Source organism: Catharus ustulatus, chromosome 1, assembly GCF_009819885.2.
Source record: "Catharus ustulatus isolate bCatUst1 chromosome 1, bCatUst1.pri.v2, whole genome shotgun sequence".
Classification (NCBI taxonomy): Eukaryota; Metazoa; Chordata; class Aves; order Passeriformes; family Turdidae; genus Catharus; species Catharus ustulatus.
Genome location: NC_046221.1, coordinates 123,859,225 through 123,878,847, shown reverse-complemented (window position 1 = coordinate 123,878,847; position 19,623 = coordinate 123,859,225). Strand labels below are relative to the sequence as shown.

The following is a 19,623-nucleotide window of genomic DNA, read 5'->3' as shown; positions in this document are numbered from 1 at the left end:
CAGATTTTTTTTTTTTTGCATTTGTAAAGCTGAGGGTGGTACCTGAAGACATTTATGCAGTGAATAACAGTCTGATCAAGAAGTAAGTATTAACTGTAGAAAGCCAGAAAAGGGGAAAGTAATCTGGAACAAAGTTTGATAAACCTTTCTACTAGGCTTAAGTATCCCTTATTAATTGTATATTAAATGAAAAAATGCCTAAGTAGGCCAGAGAGATCTCAAAGGAAACCTAATAATAGGAAAAGATTGTACTAAAAATACTAATAACAGCAATTAACTCTTTACCTTTTGTAATCAAACTCACTGGTGGGCAGCAAAGTTGGATTAAGGTTGAATTCAATTTCACCACCCTTTCTCCTGGCAGAGTGAATATATTTTCTTTAGTGCATATCCATGTTAAGGATGAAGTGCTCCAAGGCAATTTTGCACCAGCGGCGATCCCCACTTTGCCCTTCGTTTTCTAGCTGCAATGAAGTTGCAGCTTTGCGCGATTTAGTATCTAAAGATGGATTCTTTTCGCCAAAAAGAGAGGACACCACCCTTAGCACGCTCCAGAGGTCCGGGATGCTGCTGCGGTGCGGACTGGGGATACCAGAGTCAAGGGTACCAGAGTCAGGGGTACCAGAGTCAGGGGTACCAGAGTCGGGGGTCTCCTTTTCAGGGGTACCAGCGCCAGGGGTACCAGTGTTGGGGGTACCCGTGTCGAGGGTACCAGAGTCGGGGGTACCAGTGTTGAGGGTACCAGCGCCGGGGATCTCCCTGCCCGGTAGGGCTGCCCCTCGCCCTCCAGAGGAGCACGTACAGCTCACTTTTGGGGCTGGAAGCGAAAATCAGGAGATGGGCTTAAAGAGTAAAATTCTAAATACCTGTCAAGTCTGTAGAAGTGGGGAAAACAAGGCAAGGGAGGCAGGGCCGAGGGCGGAGCGCACCTGCCCGCTGCCGTGGCCGCTCAGGGGTTAAGCGCGCCGGGGGCGGGCGCAGCCCGGCCGGGTCCCGCCGTGCCGCGGCTCTCAATGGGAGCGGGCAGGCGGCGGGGCTGAGCTCGGCCGTGCTCGGGGATGTCGCAGGCTGAGCTCAATGAGCTGCCCGACCACTCTCCGCGGGTGCGCGGCGCCGTGTCCGAGCTGCGGCGGCGGGCGGAGGAGGAGCCCGGGCAGCGCTGGCCGCAGCCGCTCTCCGATGCCTTCCTGGTGCGGTTCCTGCGCGCCCGCGACTTCCACCTGGACCTGGCCTGGAGGGTGAGGAGCGGGCGCAGGGGGCAGGTGGCGGTGCCCGGGGAGAGCCGCGGGGAGCCCCGGCCGGGATGGGAGCAGCTCGGGCTGTGGCTGCGGGCTGGGTCGATGCCCTGCGCTGCCCGGGTCGGGCGAGGCCGGGCAGGAGTTCCAGGGTGTCACCCATTCCTTGTCACGCGTGTCTTCGGCATGGCACCCACCGCAGCGTCGCGGCTGGCTCAGGGCGGTATCGATGTGCTAACATAAAGGCTGCGGTAAGTGTGGTACAGTCACCCGCCTGTACAGTGAGTGTGGTAAGGTCACACTTCGATTGGGAAACTATCCTTCAAAGGACACCCTTGTCATGATTAGCAGGCTCAGGTTACTGGTAGCCGTACTAGTTTCACTACAGACTTATAATTACTCTCAAACTGTGAGTAAAAACTTCTTGCTTGGAGTTTAGTCATTTACAGCACTCGTTGCAGGCTCTGGTAATTTGTGGTGCTTTCCTGGCTGTTTTTCCACAGAGCACACATATTTTTAATATCCAAAGGCACAGATTGTTATCAGCTTATTAGTTTTTTAAGCTATTAAACCTTTGGAACAGAAAGTATTTCCAAATCCTCCCAGGGCAAAAGCATTCATTCGCATGTGCCAACTGAAAGCTGTGTTTCCATGGAATTTCATGTTGATTACACAGCATTGCCCAACAGACTTCACCTATTAATTTCTGACTTCTCTGGAAAGCTCTGTAGATTTCCCAAGTTTACCCACCATAAGAGAAGATTGTTTGCATATGGATGTATTGCAGGATCAAGGTACCTGAAAAAGGAAATTGAGAAATTAAATTAGACCCTTAATCATAAATAGCTTTAAAAATTGTATTTTTGTTCTTTTCATTTGGCTCATGAGATTTGCATCACAGTTTTAAATCTTTCTTCTCAGCAGAAGAACCAAGTCAGGTTCCTATGGATTTTATGTATCTTATTTTTACTTGAAGTTCATGAGATTTTTTTATATCGAAACTGTGCACTAACAATTGCAGGACCATGCCTTTTCTTTCTTTTCCAACAAAAGCCATCTTATTTTCCTATGTTCCTTGATTCAAAAATGCAGGGCTTAATGAGGACATATGGACTCCTGAATATGCACTCCTAATTGCATTGTAATTGATTGTTACTGGTAATCCTATAGACAGGACAGTGGCAGTTCTGAATTTGGTCCGTATGTTTTTGCACTGTGATGGGATTGTGAGGTGTGTTGTAGGTAGGAGTAATCTTTGGGAGTGTGAAATCTAGACTAGTTTAGAGATGGAAGTCTATGAAGTAGCAAATTTCCTATGCTCCTCTTGAGAATCAGCCCTCTAGATTGGGCACCTGCTTTGAAAAAGTTGTCTTTTTAAAACCTCTTTAGATTTTCTGGGTCTCCACAGGCTGCAGAGTTTCTGAATTTCAAATCTTCCTTTGAATTAAGAGATTCTGATGTTCAAAACCTGTGTTTAATGTTTCTGTCTAGAATTCCAGTTCTCCAGGTGCTGTAGCCACTTGCACTTAATCTTCTACATACCAGCTGCCACTATTTTCTGGAATGCTTCTCTTACAGTATGGGAAGCATAACACAGGAATGTTTTTATTGCAATTGGTATATCAAGGCCAAAGAGAATTATTGTGCAAAAATCTGTCATGGTCATAAGTTGTATTTTCACCTAACCCAAGTGTGACTTCATGTAGAAGTTATGTTAGTACTTCATCCTAGACAGAGCCCTCCTGCAATCAGTCCAGAGAGTGGCTCTTCCCTCCTGTCCTGATTTGATGTTGCCTCTTGGTTTGCAGTTCAGGTGTGTAAGACTGTCTTTGCCCAATGGGCTTCTGTGTACTACTGCATAGTATTTGTAGAGCAGCTAAGGGATAATCAAAATTCATGGCCCTGTCAAAGCATATAAGCCAAGGTTGTCCAGCATCTTAGTATGGGCTTATACTTTGCCTTAATTATGAATCAAGAGTCTGGCAATGACCAGAGCTTTTTATTGATGCATTTCTGGTTAATAATTGACACAGATTTATGTGATGTCGGTTATCCACATTTGGAAATGCTTCAGAAAAGAATAATCATCTAGATTGTGTCAAGACATTCCATTTCTAAACCTTTTATGGTGACTCATAACAGCAATCTCTTACATTTTTCCAATGGCAATTCCAGACTTGCTTTTAACTACTGATATATTGATATCTCTCATGTTAGAAGAAAATCCAGCAGTGAAACAGGTACCTGGAATTGAAGGACTCGAAGAAGAGATAAACTGTCTTAATTTCTTGAAGACAGTGGTTATCCAGTTAAGCTCAGTAACAGACTGTTCTCACAGAATCACAGATTATACTGAGTTGGAAGGGACTCACAGGGATCATGGAAATCCAGCTCTTGACCTGCACAGACTCCCCAAGAGTCACACTGTGTGAGAGTGTTGTCCAATTGCTTCTTGAACTCTGTCAGGCTTGGTGTTGTGACCACTTCCTTGGGGAGCCTGTTCCAGTGCCCAACCACCCTCTGGATGAAGAACCTTTTTCTAATACCCAGTCTAAACGCCCCCTGACACAACTTCAGGCCTCATGTTTTGTCACTGTTCACCACAGACATCAGTGTCTGCCCCTTTTTGAATGCACCAACCATGTGTGTACGTTTGACTTATTGTTACCATCAAAAACACTGTCACTTGAATTCACTAGTGATATATGAAATCTGGGGAACTAGCATCTCCTTTTGGCCATAAATGTTTCTTCCTGTTTTATTATGCATTACATCCTATAACTCTTGTATGGGACTGACTCTCAGTGACTTTGGAATGCTGTCTCTTTGTACCTGAAGTAGATTATACTCCGGGGAACAGAAAGAAAATGTTTGGCATTGAACCTCCATGCAAAGGGTTTTCATAACATACTGTTGTTGTGGCACTGAAAACTCTCTAAATATCGAGGATCCTTTTAGGAGTTCTGGTTGATACCAAGGCATACAGCGAGACTTTGGTTTTGCTCTGCATTCTACTTATGGAGGAATGAGAATTTCCTAGTGTGTTCTACTGTAAGTGAATCATTTAGGACGACTATGCTGTACAAGAAGTGTTTTCTGTAGTGCCAAACACACTGCTGGGTCTCAGACACGATCTCTGAGGATCTTCACATCATTCACACATACAGTAATTTCACGACCATAAGGCGCACCAGACTATAAGGTGCACCTCCGAGAGTCAGCAAATTTCGCAACTTTGTGCATTATATAAGGCGCACCAGACTATAAGGTGTACTTCCAGCTTTGGGCCAAAATTTTAGTCAAAAGGGTGTGCCTTATAGTCATGAAATTACTGTAAATGCTAAGTTGAAATCAGTTACTTGGCTACTTCTCTTCCATCAATACCAAGAAATTCCTTGAAAAGGATGGAAGAGCCTTTATTAGCTCCTTGAGCTGACCCTTGAAGAAACACAAATCAGTCAGCCAGGCTTCCCTTTGTGCTAAGCCAGCACGTGCCAGAATTTTTCCAGTGACAGGCAGTGCATGAGGAATTAGGAAAGTTCTGTGTCTCTATAAAATATTTAAAATTCTTTGTCTGTGTACACAGTATGTTTAAATTCTGGGTACATTTGTACACATATATATAAAAAGAAGTATAAAATGCATATGCACAAAGGTTTGTGTTCTGAAATTTGAGCTGTGGTTTCTCCTGCAAAGAATGCCAGTAGGAAACAATTTTTTTCCCAAGCATTGTGTACATTGGTGCAACTTCTGACACAAAAGAGGCCTAATTCTGCCTATCATCCACGTTAATGGAAATAAATAGTTATTAATCAAGAAAATATAATTAATTTATGTATACAGCTGCATTAGTTTCTCTAACAAGCACAATGTTTTCTAGTTCTTTTGCTTCTAAGCAAAGTACTAAGTTCACTTTGGTTCATGGGATGTGAATCTTGGTTTAATTGGTAACTTTGTAGTCTCTAATGTTCAGAAATCTGGAACTATCCCCAACAGACATCACAGAAAAAAACTCTTAATTAATGCTTAACTCTAGACACTGGAGTTTTTCATCCAGCTTTCCCCCCCTTTATCAAGTTATCTTGCATCTATTTTCAGATGCTGAGCAGATGCTAAGTAGGTTATTCAGTTTGTAAACATGGATAATTATACATTGAGATGTTTTTCTTGTGTCGTTAAGTGCGTGAGCCGTTTTTTATATTGGGTAATAAATGTGTCTGTTTTTCCTGAGATTAGGTTGTTTCACCTATATCCAAACTAATTGTTATATGCAACATTTATGTTTTTCCCTGCTGAATAAAAAAACATGCTTGAAAAAAAATTTGCATTAATTTCTGTGTTTAAACTGTGTAAAACTAGAAAACCTCTGAACCACTGCTAGTATTTGAATTCCTTTACATGTTTAAGGATTATTCTTTTAAGTGGCCATGTGAAACTTGGTTATGTCCAGCTGTAAGAAACGGGTTGCTTACATAAATAAAAATTTACAGAGTATCTGCCAAAACTAGCTCTAGATTCTGTGGAAGATTCTCTAATGCTAACCTTTACTTCAGATCTAAATGATTTTAGGTAATTAGATCAGGTTTTCAAAATCTGAGAAGTTTTGGGCACTTAGTGATTTTATTGCCAAGGGAAATATGTTTTAGGTTTAGCCAAGTTATGTGTCTGAAAGGTGCAGCACTTACTTGTGTGTCATGGAAAGTGTCCAAAGTATTCCAAACGTAGATTTATTCCTTAATGGGTGTGCTAGTAGGTTAACCATGCCTTCTGTAAGGATCTTGAGTGCATCACAAGCTGAAAACACCACACTCTCTCTTCCAAAGTCCAAGAACTTAAATCCTTCTTGTTTCCAACTTGGAAAATGTAAATATCATGAAAACGAGAAACTAACTGTATTGACTAGACAGGATTATTTAGGGTATTGAATTAGTATGTCTTTTTTATTCTCATCTTAGTTTTGGCAGGGAGTTCTTCAAAGAGGTGTTTAAAATATATATGTTCATGAAGTTGTACTACCACAGATTTTAGAAGAAGAGTGACAAATGACAAAGCTACAGATGTTTGCATAGTTGTTTTCAGTGTGGTTCTGTATTTTGCTACTATTTCAGTGTGTTTTGGAAAGACCAAGGAAAAAAACACGTTGACATTGCTGGCTGGCACAAAGCAGTTGGGATTGCTCAAACAGTGCCCTTTGTAGACAGTCAAGTACTGGCAGAGTGAGATAATCAGAGTACCTCAACAGGCCTATCCTTGCAATTATAGTGAACTTCTGTTCCACAAATTAACTTACTTTCCCTACTTCCTCCCTCTTTCCCTCACCTTGTTGTTTGTTAGTTTTTAAATTAACCTAGGCTGAAAATGATTGAATGCAGTTGAGAGACTTCTAATAAAATTCTCCTAATGGTTAAATATTTCTATCTCTAGTGGTGATTTAGGATGAGGCTTTTATCCATTTTTCTTTCACCTGCCAAATCAAGTGGGATTCTAGCATGGTACATAATTATTTTATTTTTTTCAATCTAAATACATATTTATAGGCTCTATTCCCATAAAAAATATGACTAATTTCTGATCCGTGTACCATGTATTTTTATTTAAATTTTGCTGATAAACAATAATGTTTTATAAATAGTTTCCTCATGGCAATTTATTTACAAGACCTTCAAAATAATTCAAGACCTTAATCTGAGCAGAAAAGCATTAAGCTGAAGAAAAAGTATGTTTTATGTAAAAAGATAAAAGAAGCTTGAAAGCAGAGGGAAGGGTAAGAGATAAGACTAATTATCTGAGATGAGCATGCTGTGAGCTACACAATGGTCAGTTTCAGATCTCCCTATAAGAGTCTGTAGGGATGAATTTGATTTTACTGAAGTTCCTTCTGATAATTCTTCCAATGAAAATGCTGAAGAAAATTACAGTAATTTCATGACCATAAGGCGCACCGGACTATAAGGCGCACCCCCCGGTAGCTGGCAACTTTCGCAACTTTGTTGATCATATAAGGCGCACCGGACTATAGGGCGCACTATTTTTTTGCAGCGAGGAGCCGCGTGGCATGCAACAAAGTAACGACTGGCAGGTGCTCAATTTGCAAACATTTTTCAAAGATCGGTGTAGCCTTTAAATGCAGCCCCAGGCGCCCTCCTCGTGCAGCGGGCCCTGGCACTCCCGCTCGCCCCCAGAGCCGGCTGGCATGGCTCACAGCTCCTGGCTCCCACCGCGCGGCCGCACTGCGTCCCGGCTTCCCCTCGGCCGGCGGCGGCGCCGCCTCTCAGCGCTTTCCCACGGTGCTTTTTCACTGCTTTTTGGTGCTTTCCCAGGGCACTTTTTCACCGCTTTTTTGCAGCGCTTTTTTGTCGCTATCCCGCGGCACTTTCTCGCTGCTTTTCCATGCTTTCCCACGGCTCTTTCTCACCGCTTTTCGGCACTTTCCCGCAGCGCTTTTTTTCTGCTTTCCGGCGCTTTCCCACAACGCTTTTTCACCGCCTCTTGGTGCTTTCCCGTGGCGCTTCTTGGCACTACCCCACGGCCGCGCCACTTCCCCCCACTTCTCCCCGGCCAGCGGCCATGCCGGTTCTCAGTTTCCCCTGCCCGGTGGCCGCGACTCCCACTGTTCCCGACTCCCCCCTCATGGCTGCAGCTCCCGCGGGTCCCGGCTCAACTCGCAGCTCGCACTTCCAGGTTCACAAATTTCCGAACTTTGCACATCAGATAAGGCACACCGGACTATAAGGCACACTCCCAGGTTCAGGGCAAAATTTTAGTCAAAAGGGTGCGCATTATAGTCGTGAAATTACTGTATACTTGCATAGATACAAGAAATCTGTAAACTTTTTAAGGTTATATTATATTAGTTGGACTTGACAGCTCTTTTAATTTTAGTGTTTCTGTTGCAAAATATGGAGTAATTGATAAGGGAAAAAATTAATTTCTGTTGATACAAATTATAGGAAATAAACGACTTTTGGTTGATCCTTTCAGTGCACGGAACACACTTAATTTGTGAAACTGTGCTGAGGATCAGATTGGGTTTCCCTTTTTGATGAAATACAGAAACAATTTAAAAAGCTAGGCTGTGCATGCTACCTTTAAGACTCAAAGCTACATTTCGGTTTGTTGTGAAACAAGGTGCTGAAAAACTCTGATTCTCTTAGCTAATTTGAAGGTCTTGGGTGAGATCTCTAAGTGATAGCCATTGAGGAAATTATTACAAAATGTGAATTACTTGTAAGAGCTGTCTCTCTACTGTCCAAGCTAAGTGATAGAGAACTTAGCAGAGGTGATACGGCAGAGGCAAATTTTAGTGGATGAGCTGAGAGGAAGCATTTTAGAAGACAGTCTTGCATAGCTTCCTACTTATGCAAAATGTCTTCAATTTTAGTTGCAGGGCATAGTTCATTTTCCCCACATCCACTTAATTAATATTAAAGGAGAAACAACAATTAGACTTGGAAGTTAGAACTACTGCATCACCAACTTAACTTTTCATGATTCGTCTCAAAGATGACCTTTTACAGTGCTACCTGTAATTCTTCCACACAGGTCACCTCACAGAGGAACACCTTTAATTGTCTCTTTCTTAGCTTTAGTTCATGGCCTTTCAACACACAGCTCCTCCTGTGCCTTAGAAATACTGGTTATGGTGCTACCTCCCAGCCTTGGGAACCAGGGTGACCAAGTCCCTGACAACATGTGGGATCTCTGTTTTAGCCAAACAGGTTCTCATTGTTTCCACTCTGAGGGAGGGAAGTTGTCAAATGTGTAATGGACCCACTACTGTGTTGCATTCTCTCATTTCAGAGGGGAAGAAGAGACCTCAAAAATGGTTTTGGATTTGCTGATGAGCATACCTGTTTCAAATAGTAAACTGGAATTACTGATGGCTGTGTAAAAAATAGGGAGGGAGAGAGTGGAGGATGTTCCTCCATAAAATTTTGCACATCTAAATTAAAAAAAATCTTGAATGAGTCTGATGCAGTAGCAAAATGAATAATCTTAATGGTAACCTGAGCAGAAAAAAATGGAGTTTTAATTAATTTTACATAGTAACTACAGGCTTATTGTATATTCAGTTTTCATTTCTGACACAAAATGACAACTGCAGTCCATTAATGATTTGACTGGGTTCTAAATTCATCATGGCAATTTACTCACTTACTTGATCCACTATAGCAACCTTCTGTTTCTAGGAGTGATCTGGTTAAAATATAAAATTAAATTATAGCTAATTTAATGAATGAAACCTGACTGTGACCACATTTGGAAAACATGTTTTTAACTGTGTTCATCCTATAATAGCTGAAGCTTACTGGACATCCACATTAATTTTTTTCCAGTTATTGAAGAATTATCAGAAGTGGAGAATTGAATGCCCAGAAATAAGTGCAGATTTACAACCATCTTCTATTCTTGGTCTTTTGCAAGCTGGCTATCATGGAGTCCTAAGGTCAAGAGACCCACATGGAAGCAAAGTTCTAATATACAGAATTGGTGAGTGACAAAATTGCTTGGAACAGTTACACACCTGATTCTGACACTGAAGATTTTGAGTTTTGTTTGTTTGCTTTTTTTGTTCTGTGGCTTGTTTATTTTTTAATTGCCACCATTTCAGCAGCAAACCGAAAATATTTAATGGGTACAACTGCAGGTGTTGTTAAAACCAGATCATATCAGAATATCTTAACTAGAAAGGTAATATATTTTTGTTCCCTGCTCGAAATGTGTTTACATTAATATAAAGGTGAATTTACTGAGCTGTAACAGTTAAATAATTTTATATTTGTATGGCTAAAGCTGTACAATCCCTTATGAAGAACCTAAATTTCTTTTTAGGGAGTTCTTGTTGTATCTAAAGAATCTTGAAGGTTAAATCTTGGTAGGTTATGTGGTTTTTTGGCTCTGAGTGTCCAACAATCATTTGACTTCGTGTAAATTGTCAAAGCCATGGACTAAGACTGTGGTACTGATGCAGATGCAGCACAGAGTGGGGAGAACACAGAGGAGTACATCTGGTCATGTATCAACATTCAGTTTAGGCTTGGATGAGCAGTTCACCAGGTTTTCACTATTTACTTGTAGCCAAAGAGCTAACAACACTTGGAAAAAGCTTGATGCACCTCCCAAAATTTTTTAAAAGTGCTTATTTAAATGAACATCATAGCTCTTTATGCTTGTTTTTGACAGAGGCTTTATTTTTGCCAACTTTCAAAGGATTGTCTTGTTATCAGCTGGTCTAATAGGCAGTTGTGCCCTCTAAAGCTTTCATCTAGGGTTAAGGCCCATCCCATGCAATTTTTTGCTCAGACCTCAGAAAAAAAATAAGTGAGATTCACTCAATCGTGCCAGAATTATGACACTGAAAAAAAATTATATTAATTGATTGTATTGATGATCTGCAGCTTCTGCTAGCATGACTGTTATTGAATTGTACCTTTTACTGGGTCTGTGGCCGTAGGTAAAACATGCTACATTACATGGTACCATCTACTAAAAAAGCATCAATGATGAGTGAGAGAGCAGGCACACCAAGTATCTTATGCACTGACAAAACAGTTTATTTCAGGAACTTTGTTCTTGCCGGTTACTTCTTGTTTCTGAGAAGCATGCTAGAAGCTGTAGGAAGAAAAAGTGCAGGTGTATGGGGTTTTCTCATGGTAATGCAGGGTAATCTCTCTTTTCTTCAGGACAATGGGATCCCAGTTTATTTACAGCATATGATGTGTTTCGTGTAAGTCTCATCACATCTGAACTCATTGTAAGGGAGATTGAGACTCAGCGAAATGGAGTCAAGGCCATCTTTGACCTTCAAGGGTGGAGATTTGCTCATGCTTTCCAAATCAGTCCAGCAGTGGCCAAGAAAATTGCTGCTGTTCTCACAGTAAGTATGACATAATTCTTTATGCAGCTTAATTGCTGTAACTTCCAATTTTTCAGCTCTTCCAAGCCATAGTAAATTCCGCTTCTGTAGGCCTTCTCAGACTATGCAACTAAGAACAACAAAATCCTAAATCCATTACAAGTTCTGCTTAATTTTACTTAAAGTTTATTCTTCTGTAGCAGTAAATGCCCTCTAACTTCTGGTATTTTATAAGAACTCCACCAGTCTGTTACAACACAAGAATTTCATGATTGGAGGTGCAGATGAAGCCCAGTTTTGGAAGGATTTTCTGTTTGTTATCCTGTTTCATTTCTTCCATTCTTTTGTGCATTATCTCAATATTTAAAGCATCTATTCCTGGCTCAGAGAATACTAAAAATAGCATGCACTGTGTGCAATTAAGAGCAAGACACTCCTAACTGGTTACCAGTATGGATGATGCTTATGTGATCTTCCATCTGCTAACAACAAAATGTGTAACGTTTATGTTCTGCTTGCTTTCTTCCCCACAACATGAGCATTGTTTTGTGCAAATCACTGCTACCTCATCTCCTATTTTTCACAGAACTTCTCAGGACTTTACTGTTTTTAAGGCTTATTCCTTACTGCCAAATTCAGTTGAACTTTGCCACTGGATCTGAGAGAAAAAAAGTTAAAGAAAAAAGGGGACAGAGAATTGACAGCCTACAGTGTAGTTCTATAATCTTATTTTCCTTCAGAGGTTGTGTTGAAAGTCAGTAATAATAAAACTGTTAGCCTGTGATGTGGAAATGAGCCAGGGAGATAATCTCTTGCTCTGATTTGGTAAGGTTCATATCTGAGATTCAATCAAAGCTTAGTCATTGAATTAATATCATCAAAACTTCAGATGTTCTTCCTTTCTGGTATATACTATAAAACTTAATTGAAACCATTAGGTGTTCCCAATCTAGAATAAGAACTCTTGGTGTTATGCAGTCTTGGGCCAAATCTCATGAAAACAGGACTAGTGGGAGTATTTCATTTGATTTCTGAGGTAGTAAGCAGATTGCTGGTAATTTTTAAAGTTTGAAATAGAGCAGAAAGGAAGCAGAATAGGATTTGCAAGTACATCTAAAGGTTTCAATCCATTAACTCAAAGCCGGAAAATCTTTGGCTATGTTTCCATCTTGACCTATTTCTGCTTTTGTTCAATGTTTTTCAAACTTCTAAATGCTTATTCTAGCTATGGAAAAAGAGAAAATTAAAAATGTGTGTTTCCAGTGTTCTTTTCTAAGAAGAGAAAGGAAATTTAACTCTTTTGGGTTTTTTTTTTTTGTCTCCTGATTCCTTTCCACACTTGTAACTGGGTTTGTAAATTTGATCCAGAGATTATGTTAGTGTTGTTCAATATCATAGAATCTTAGAATATGTTAAGTTGGAAAGGACTCATCAGAATCAAGACCAACTCCTGGCCCTATGCAGGACACCCCAAGAGTTACACCATGTGGCTGAGAGTATTGTCCAAACACTTCTTGAGCTCTGTCATACTTGGAGCTGTGACCACTTCCCTGGGGAGCCTGTTCCAGCCTGTTCTGGATGACGAACTTTTTCCTCATATCCAACATAAGCCTCCTCTGACACAACTTCAGGCATTTCCCTTGGGTCCTGTCTCTGGTCAGCAGAGTGAAGAGATCTGCCCCTCCTCTTCCCCTCACAAGGAAATTGCAGACTGTGATGAGGTCTCCGCTTGGTCTCATCTTCCCCAGGCTGAACGGACCAAGTGACCTCAGCCACTCCTCACAGGACTTCTCCAGACTCTTCACCATCCTTCTTGCCCTCATTTGAAGCTCTCCAATAGCTTAATGCCCTTTTTATATTATGGTGCCCAAAACTGCCCCCAGTCAGTATTCAAGGTGAGGCTACCCCAGTGCACAGCAGAGCAGGACAATGCCCTCCTTTGCCCAGTTGGAGATGCTGTGCCTGATGCACCCCAGGATATGCCTTATGCACTCCAGAATATGCATATAAGTAAAAGTTAAGAAACCTTAGTTTTAGCCCTGTGTTTTACTCAATTAATGTGTCTTGCAAATTACTACCCTGTATGAAGAAACAGAAGTTAATAGAAAGGAAGCATGTACTAAGGAATGGAAAGCATGGTATGAATAAGTGACATTATCTTGAAAAATCTGTTATCCCAGGCAAAAAATTGTTTTGTGAAAATCGTGACAGTAGATTTTAAGTATATGATAGCCCATAATGACATTGAGTAGATATACAAGCTGAGAATTTTAAGGTCTTTATCATACATTAAAATCTAAAAGGAGTAGCACTAAAGAAATGTGTTGGCTTTGAGTTTTTTGTTCTTTAGAACTACTGAAATAATAAGGAGATACATTTGTGAGAAGTTCCACTTTTATAAGCAGAAATCATCTGGTTCAGAGGTAGTATTGGGTGGGATATGAAGGAAGGCTCTGCTTTCACCACTGCTCTTTTAAGCACTGCCATATTTTCTTTTAAATTTCAAAGATCTGGAACTTTAAATTAATGCAAGTAGAATCCAAGTTGGTTTATATTATAAAGTCTGTATAGCAGATATTTTTAAAATTCCATTAAAACAGTAATCTTGTTTTGAAGCTGAACTTCTGGCTTGGCCAAATTCCTTGTAATTTCAAGGCCTATCTCTAAATTATAAATATAACTTATTTAACTTAAAGTTATTATCTTCAATTGTTAATATATGTTTACATATTATCCCTCAGGCTGTAAATTGCCAGTAAAAGCACATAGCTAGATAGCTCTTTTGTAAATTAGTAGCAGAATCTTGCGAAGAACTGTACTTTAGAAGAAAGACTGAGCCCAAGGTTTGTGTACAATATTTATGTGCAATTTGGTGATAGTTTTCTTTTTGGTTTTTCTGTTTGTTTGTTTTTAATATTCAATCTCACGTCCTATTGAGATGAAAAAAAATGGTGAGATTTTTCCCTCTAATGGAGGAACAAGATATGATTTTTCTAAATGTTGTTCTTAATTTGTACTGTAGAATACTACAAAATGCAGGAATTGGCAAGGTCAGAAGAACTACTTTAACCTATGGACTAGACAGTTTTTACAGGCTTGTCCTTAGTAATAGAGGTGGTTCAATAATATTTTCTTTTTCTTATTCTGTTTTCCATGTATGCTGACAGGATTCCTTTCCACTGAAAGTTCGAGGTATCCACTTGATTAATGAGCCTTTATTCTTCCACCCAGTCTTCGCTCTAATTAAGCCTTTTCTCACTGAAAAAATAAAGCAACGGGTGAGTGCACACAAATATTTCTTTCTGCCACAAAACCCTTACCTGACAATCTGCAGCACTTTCCTTAGGCTCTGTTACTCCTGAGTACTGTAGAGCATAAATCATTTTTGTTTGTTAGTGCCTTCCAGACCTCCAGAATCTAATAGTAAAGCATTTGGAATTATTAATAGAATGAGAGTCCCAAGTGGTGCTGTTATCACTACTCTAAGGATAAAAACCACTGTGACACAAAGAGGTTAAATAATTTGCTTGAGGTCACATAATAATTCTTCTGCAGAACTAGAAAGAAATAGGTCCTGGATTTCCCAGTACTCTGCCTATAAATGATAGAGAAAAATTATCACTGAACAGTGTTTTATGGTCCAAGTTGTGCAGAATTACTAGAAGACAACTGTTTTTCTCTGACAGACCTCCAGAGGCATTTATACATTAAAAATTGGTCAGATTTAATTTCTATTTTTTTTTTTTTCAAATAGCTTCTTAGTTGCTTTAAATAGTTTCGCAGTTATAGATCTGCAAATAAATTTGTATTTGGATGCAAAAGCATGCCAAGGACTATGGTTTACTGCAGCATAGGAAAAATACTGGAGTTTTTGGCTGGCACGAAAGTGAAGTGGTAGCAGCAGGACTAAAGTACAAAGTAAGCAGCCCTGCCTATTGTTATTCCCATTCTGAAGCCTCCTTTTCTCAGCACATGGATCTTGGGCATTTGCAATAGCCACTGGATCCCCAGACAGTAGATCCTAGAAAAGTATCAGACTGGAAGTAATGAACAGGGCTTGAAAATAGCTACAATAAAGCAAGAGGAGAAGAACCAAGCCTACAGTATTGCAAGGGTTAAAGTGGAGAAGTAGTCCAGAATCTAACTCCAGTTGGAACTGAAAGATAAGGAGTGATACATAGATTCTGTTGAGTATCTTCCTTGACACCTGTCTGAACCTACATACATACTACATAATCTTGTTTTTAAATACATGTGGCAGGACCAGATAGTAATGGCTATGAGCCAGACTCAGCTCTTTTCTTGGAAAAGACTGAAGGGCAAGTACAAGATACCATGACAAAACAAATCACCAGTCTTCCCATGGTTTAGCTCAGTTTAGCAGTTTGGATGTAGTGTGTACTGTCATCAGCGTTGCTAAACCACTCTGGAGCAAGTCTGTAGTTAGTTTTGGTTAGTTTGTGCTCACAGCTATATAAAATGCAGTTCTCAGGTTGTAGTTCATCCTTCACCAGCCCTGAGATCCAGAGCAGGATACAGTTTGAGCACCTAGGGTAAACTCACAAGGGTAGTTCCTCCTTTTAAGAAACTTGGTATGAATAAATACACTTACAGTAATTTCACGACCATAAGGCGCATCGGACTATAAGACGCACCCCCCGGGAGCTGGCAAATTTCGCAACATTGTAGATCATATAAGGCGCATCACACTATAAGGCGCACTTTTTTTTTGCTGCGAAGATCCGTGCTGCGTGCAACAAAGTAACGAATTAGTAACGGAATCCCGTGATCGTGGAGTTTACTGGCAGGTGCTCAATTTGCAAACATTTTTCACAGATTGGTGTAGCCTTTAAACACAACCCCAAGCGTCCTCCCTATGCGCGAGGCCCAGCACTCCCGCCCGCTCCCGGTGCTGGCTGGCGAGGTGGGGCTCGGGGCCGGCGGCGCTTTTGGGGCCGCGGTGGCGGCCGGTGGCACTGCTGCTTTCGGGGCCGTGGTGGCACTGTTTTCGGGGCCGGCGGCGCTTTTGGGGGCGTGGCAGGGGCCAGCAGTGCTTTTGGGACCGCGGCCGGGGCCAGTGGCACTTTCAGGGCTGCAGCCGCAGCGGGGGCCGGCGGCGCTTTCGGGGCGGTGGCGCTTTCGGGGCCGCGGCTCGCAGCTTCTGCGGCAGCCCGCTCCCTCTGTCCCCGTGCCCCCCCGGCGCTCCGGCAGCCCCACGCTGCCCCTGTGCTCCGGGTGCCCCGATGCCGGCAGGCTCGCCCTGCGCCGCCGCTGCCCCGCCCCACGCTGCTGCTGCCCTGATGCCGCCGGCTTTCCCCCCCCACCCAGGCTGTGCTGCCACTGCCAGCTTTCCCCCTGCGCTGCTGCTGGCCCGATGCCGCCGCCGGGCGGGCTCTGCTCGGCTCAGGACTGTTGCAGGTTCGCACTTCCATGTTGGAAAATTTCGCAACTTTGTACATTATATAAGGCGCACCGGACTATAAGGTGCACTTCTGGGTTTGGGGGAAAATTTTAGTCAAAAGAGTATGCCTTATAGTCGTGAAATTACTGTAAAAACGCTTAGTTAAACCAAGCTGATGGGTTCAGCTCTTGCATTGAGATGCTCTGCTGCCTGTTCTCACTCAATAGTCTGGCATTCATACCCAAGTAAATGCTTTTAATATTTTGGTTTAGGTGTACATGCATGGAAATAACTACTCGCAGAGTCTGACCGAACACTTCCCTGTCAGCATTCTCCCACAGGAATATGGAGGGGAGGAAGTCTCCATTGAAGAGCTGGCCAAGGAATGGACTGACTTCATAATGGCATCTTCAGATTATCTTCAGAGCATTTCTCTGATTGCCTAGGAATAACCTTAATACAGTATTTTATCAATTCTTGAATACTGGAATTAGAAATAAGTTTAATATGAAGCCTTCCATTGTGAATGAAACCAATATGTCTTTGCAGGGCACTCACTGAATGTTATATTGGCTGCACTTTCATACTAACTGGAGTCTATCAGTTTGTATGTCTGAAGAGATTAATGAATTTTTCATATTTGTCACACTGTTTGTAATTGAGTGTGCCAGAAAGGTGAAGAGTGCATTGGATATCAGATTGATAATGCTGCTGTTAGGTGTTTGGAGACAACTCATCTGTAATAACGAACCTTACACTTAGCTATTGTATCTTGGCTTGTCAAGACCATAGGATACAAAACAAGGAACAGAATGTGAATAGGGTAGAATAACTTGTTGCAGAAATAAGACTACAGGACTAATTTACACGGAATGAAGAGGCTGCTTTTTTGGATTGATTCTCAGGGAAAAATGCTGTTTTGCTAGTTTGTATCAAATTGAAAATTAGTCACAGTAGTGAGACATTTGTGTTACTCCTTGTGCAGCTTCCCTTTTTGTGCTAATTAACAGAGCGATCTTCCGGTTTTACAGAGAAAACACCACCTACATATTCTTCAAAGGACAGTGTGAATCAGAGGAGGAGCTGGTAAGAGTCAAAACAACCTTGAAAATTCTTACTTTCTTTCTTCAAAGTGATACTGTCTATGGACAACTACAAACAATTCAGATTATTAATGTTCAATCCCTAGTGTAGAGGACTACAGAGGTCAAAAGTTTTCAGCTGTTTGCATTATCTGTTTGTTTCAGGGGGTAAAGCAGGTTATCCTTTGTGGATCTGAACTTTAGAAATATCTGTTGTGTGTTCTAAGGGTGCTTTGAGGTCACTGTGGACCTCGGCATAGAAGATGCTTGCTATCATCATTTTATTTTCAGTACAGTAATCGACAACTTGTCAGACTATTGGCTGCTGGGTACTGAAAGAAATGATTTTTAATGTCCATTGAGACCACATCTTCATTTCTGTAGGGATAATTTTAAAAAAAGCAATTTCCATACTTACAGAAAACAGGTTTTTGTTTTGTTTTGAAGGAGCATTGTTGACATATGAACACTGCATATGTAAAAGCTATCACTCACACTACAGAGCAGTAGCATGCTGCAATCCCCTGTATTTAGTAACCTCAACCATTATTTTACTTTTTCTCTCAGCTTTTTCCTAAAATCTGTTAGTACACCAACTGCAATTTCTTAACTCTGTTTTGTTTTTGCTTAAGCACTATATATTTAGGCATTCCATATGAATTTCCGTATAAATAAATCCATAAAAAATGCTTTTATCTCAGGTAGCTAGAAATTATAAATAAATAACTTCAGTTATTTTGTCATCTTTAGGACATTGGAATGGTATATATTGGCATGGGGACTGAAATGAAACTATCCTATTATATTAGAAATGTCTTACTCTAGATTATGATTAATAAGGCAGTATTGTAAGTGTCATTGGAATCTACTCTTTATTAGGAAGAGAAACATCTATGAAAGACACATTAGAGTACTTGTTGGTTGTAGTTTCTTCTGCTGTGGTAAGAACAATGCCAGAAATTCTTTCAAAACCAACAACAACTTCTTATTTTTTTTTTTCCTTCCAATTTCCAAATTTCCTCAAGTGCCTTTTTCATTTTTCTCTTTCAAACTATTTTTATATGGGGTCTAAATTAAAAGAAACCTTTTTCAGATATACAATTCTATAAAAATGTATTTCATATATATTTCTTTTTCTCAGATTTAACTATTTTGCGATAAAAAAACTCCTTAAATAGAGGAGTTCAATGAACTGCAAATGCTTCTTTATAAGAAAATAGACTAAGTAGTCAGGTATCTGGCGATTGTTCAAGTGTGTAACTCAAGTTCCGGGTAATTTACTAGCTGGAGAAGCGAAGCTATTGTCTTAACATTGCAGCCCTTCAATTTTAATCTGTGAATCTAAACTGCATAAAGGAACGAACCATGTTTCAGTGAACAAGAACATTTAAAAAATTTAAACTTTTCTTATGAAACCAATCTCTGATAGCTACTGCTGTATGTAGCAGAAAACTCATTTGATTGTATATGTATATGCATATGCATATTTAGCTGGGGCTTTTTAATCTTTTTTTGGACTTCACCAGCTCATGAATATAAAGTCCTAAATGTCTTCAAAAATACCCTGATCCTGTTATTAAGTGGTGACATGTTTGCATGACTCAACAGTTAGAGCACTGAGCGCAGTTATTTTTTTCTGAACTGTTAATTATTTTTTAATGTTTACATATTATATAGGAGGTGGGAACTCTTAATTGCCATTGCTGCTAATAACAAGGACACAAGATAATTGGAACATTTACATAATGAATAGTGGAGATGTTGGCATGATGCGCGGTGCTGTTGCAGCTTTGAGCAGCAGTCAACAAAACAAAGATCCCTAAGTGCATTATTCTTTAAAAACATCGGGAGTGCCTCTAAAAAAAAGATAAAGTTCCTGTTAAACGGTGCAAATATAATTTACTACAGACTGTAAGCACGATGTGATGCACAATTTTTAAGATTTCTCTCTTTTAAAAAAATGTATTAACACATGTTTTAATTAATAAACCCTTTCTGGTTGAACCAGCCTCGTCTGTCACCGATACGAGCGTCGCTTTCCCGCCGAAG

At 40.6% G+C, this 19,623-nt stretch overlaps 1 protein-coding gene across 3 annotated transcripts; it reads left to right on the top strand.

The window, feature by feature from the left end:
- Positions 1–1,008: 1,008 nt before the first annotated feature.
- On the top strand, positions 1,009–19,578 carry TTPA (alpha tocopherol transfer protein). 3 transcript variants are annotated; one of them, XM_033081302.1, is made up of 5 exons: positions 1,009–1,238; positions 9,572–9,725; positions 10,919–11,112; positions 14,259–14,369; positions 16,765–19,578. In XM_033081302.1, exons 1-5 carry the CDS (start codon positions 1,059–1,061, stop codon positions 16,936–16,938), a joined length of 813 nt encoding a protein of 270 aa, XP_032937193.1. In that variant the 5' UTR covers positions 1,009–1,058; the 3' UTR covers positions 16,939–19,578. The 3 variants fall into 3 exon arrangements, with proteins under 3 accessions (XP_032937193.1, XP_032937201.1, XP_032937209.1); XM_033081310.2 differs by having other exon boundaries at positions 16,821–16,945; XM_033081318.2 differs by lacking the exon at positions 1,009–1,238 and adding an exon at positions 1,939–2,029.
- The last annotated feature ends 45 nt before the right edge of the window (positions 19,579–19,623 follow it).

What these genes read in the sequence shown, in the direction of transcription:
- TTPA (XM_033081302.1), top strand. Translation starts at nt 1,059, where the DNA reads ATGTCGCAGGCTGAGCTCAATGAGCTGCCCGACCACTCTCCGCGGGTG. An exon ending in AGTTCTAATATACAGAATTG is followed by an intron (nt 9,726 to 10,918) that starts GTGAGTGACAAA and finishes TCTTTTCTTCAG; the next exon opens with GACAATGGGATCCCAGTTTA. An exon ending in AAATTGCTGCTGTTCTCACA is followed by an intron (nt 11,113 to 14,258) that starts GTAAGTATGACA and finishes GTATGCTGACAG; the next exon opens with GATTCCTTTCCACTGAAAGT.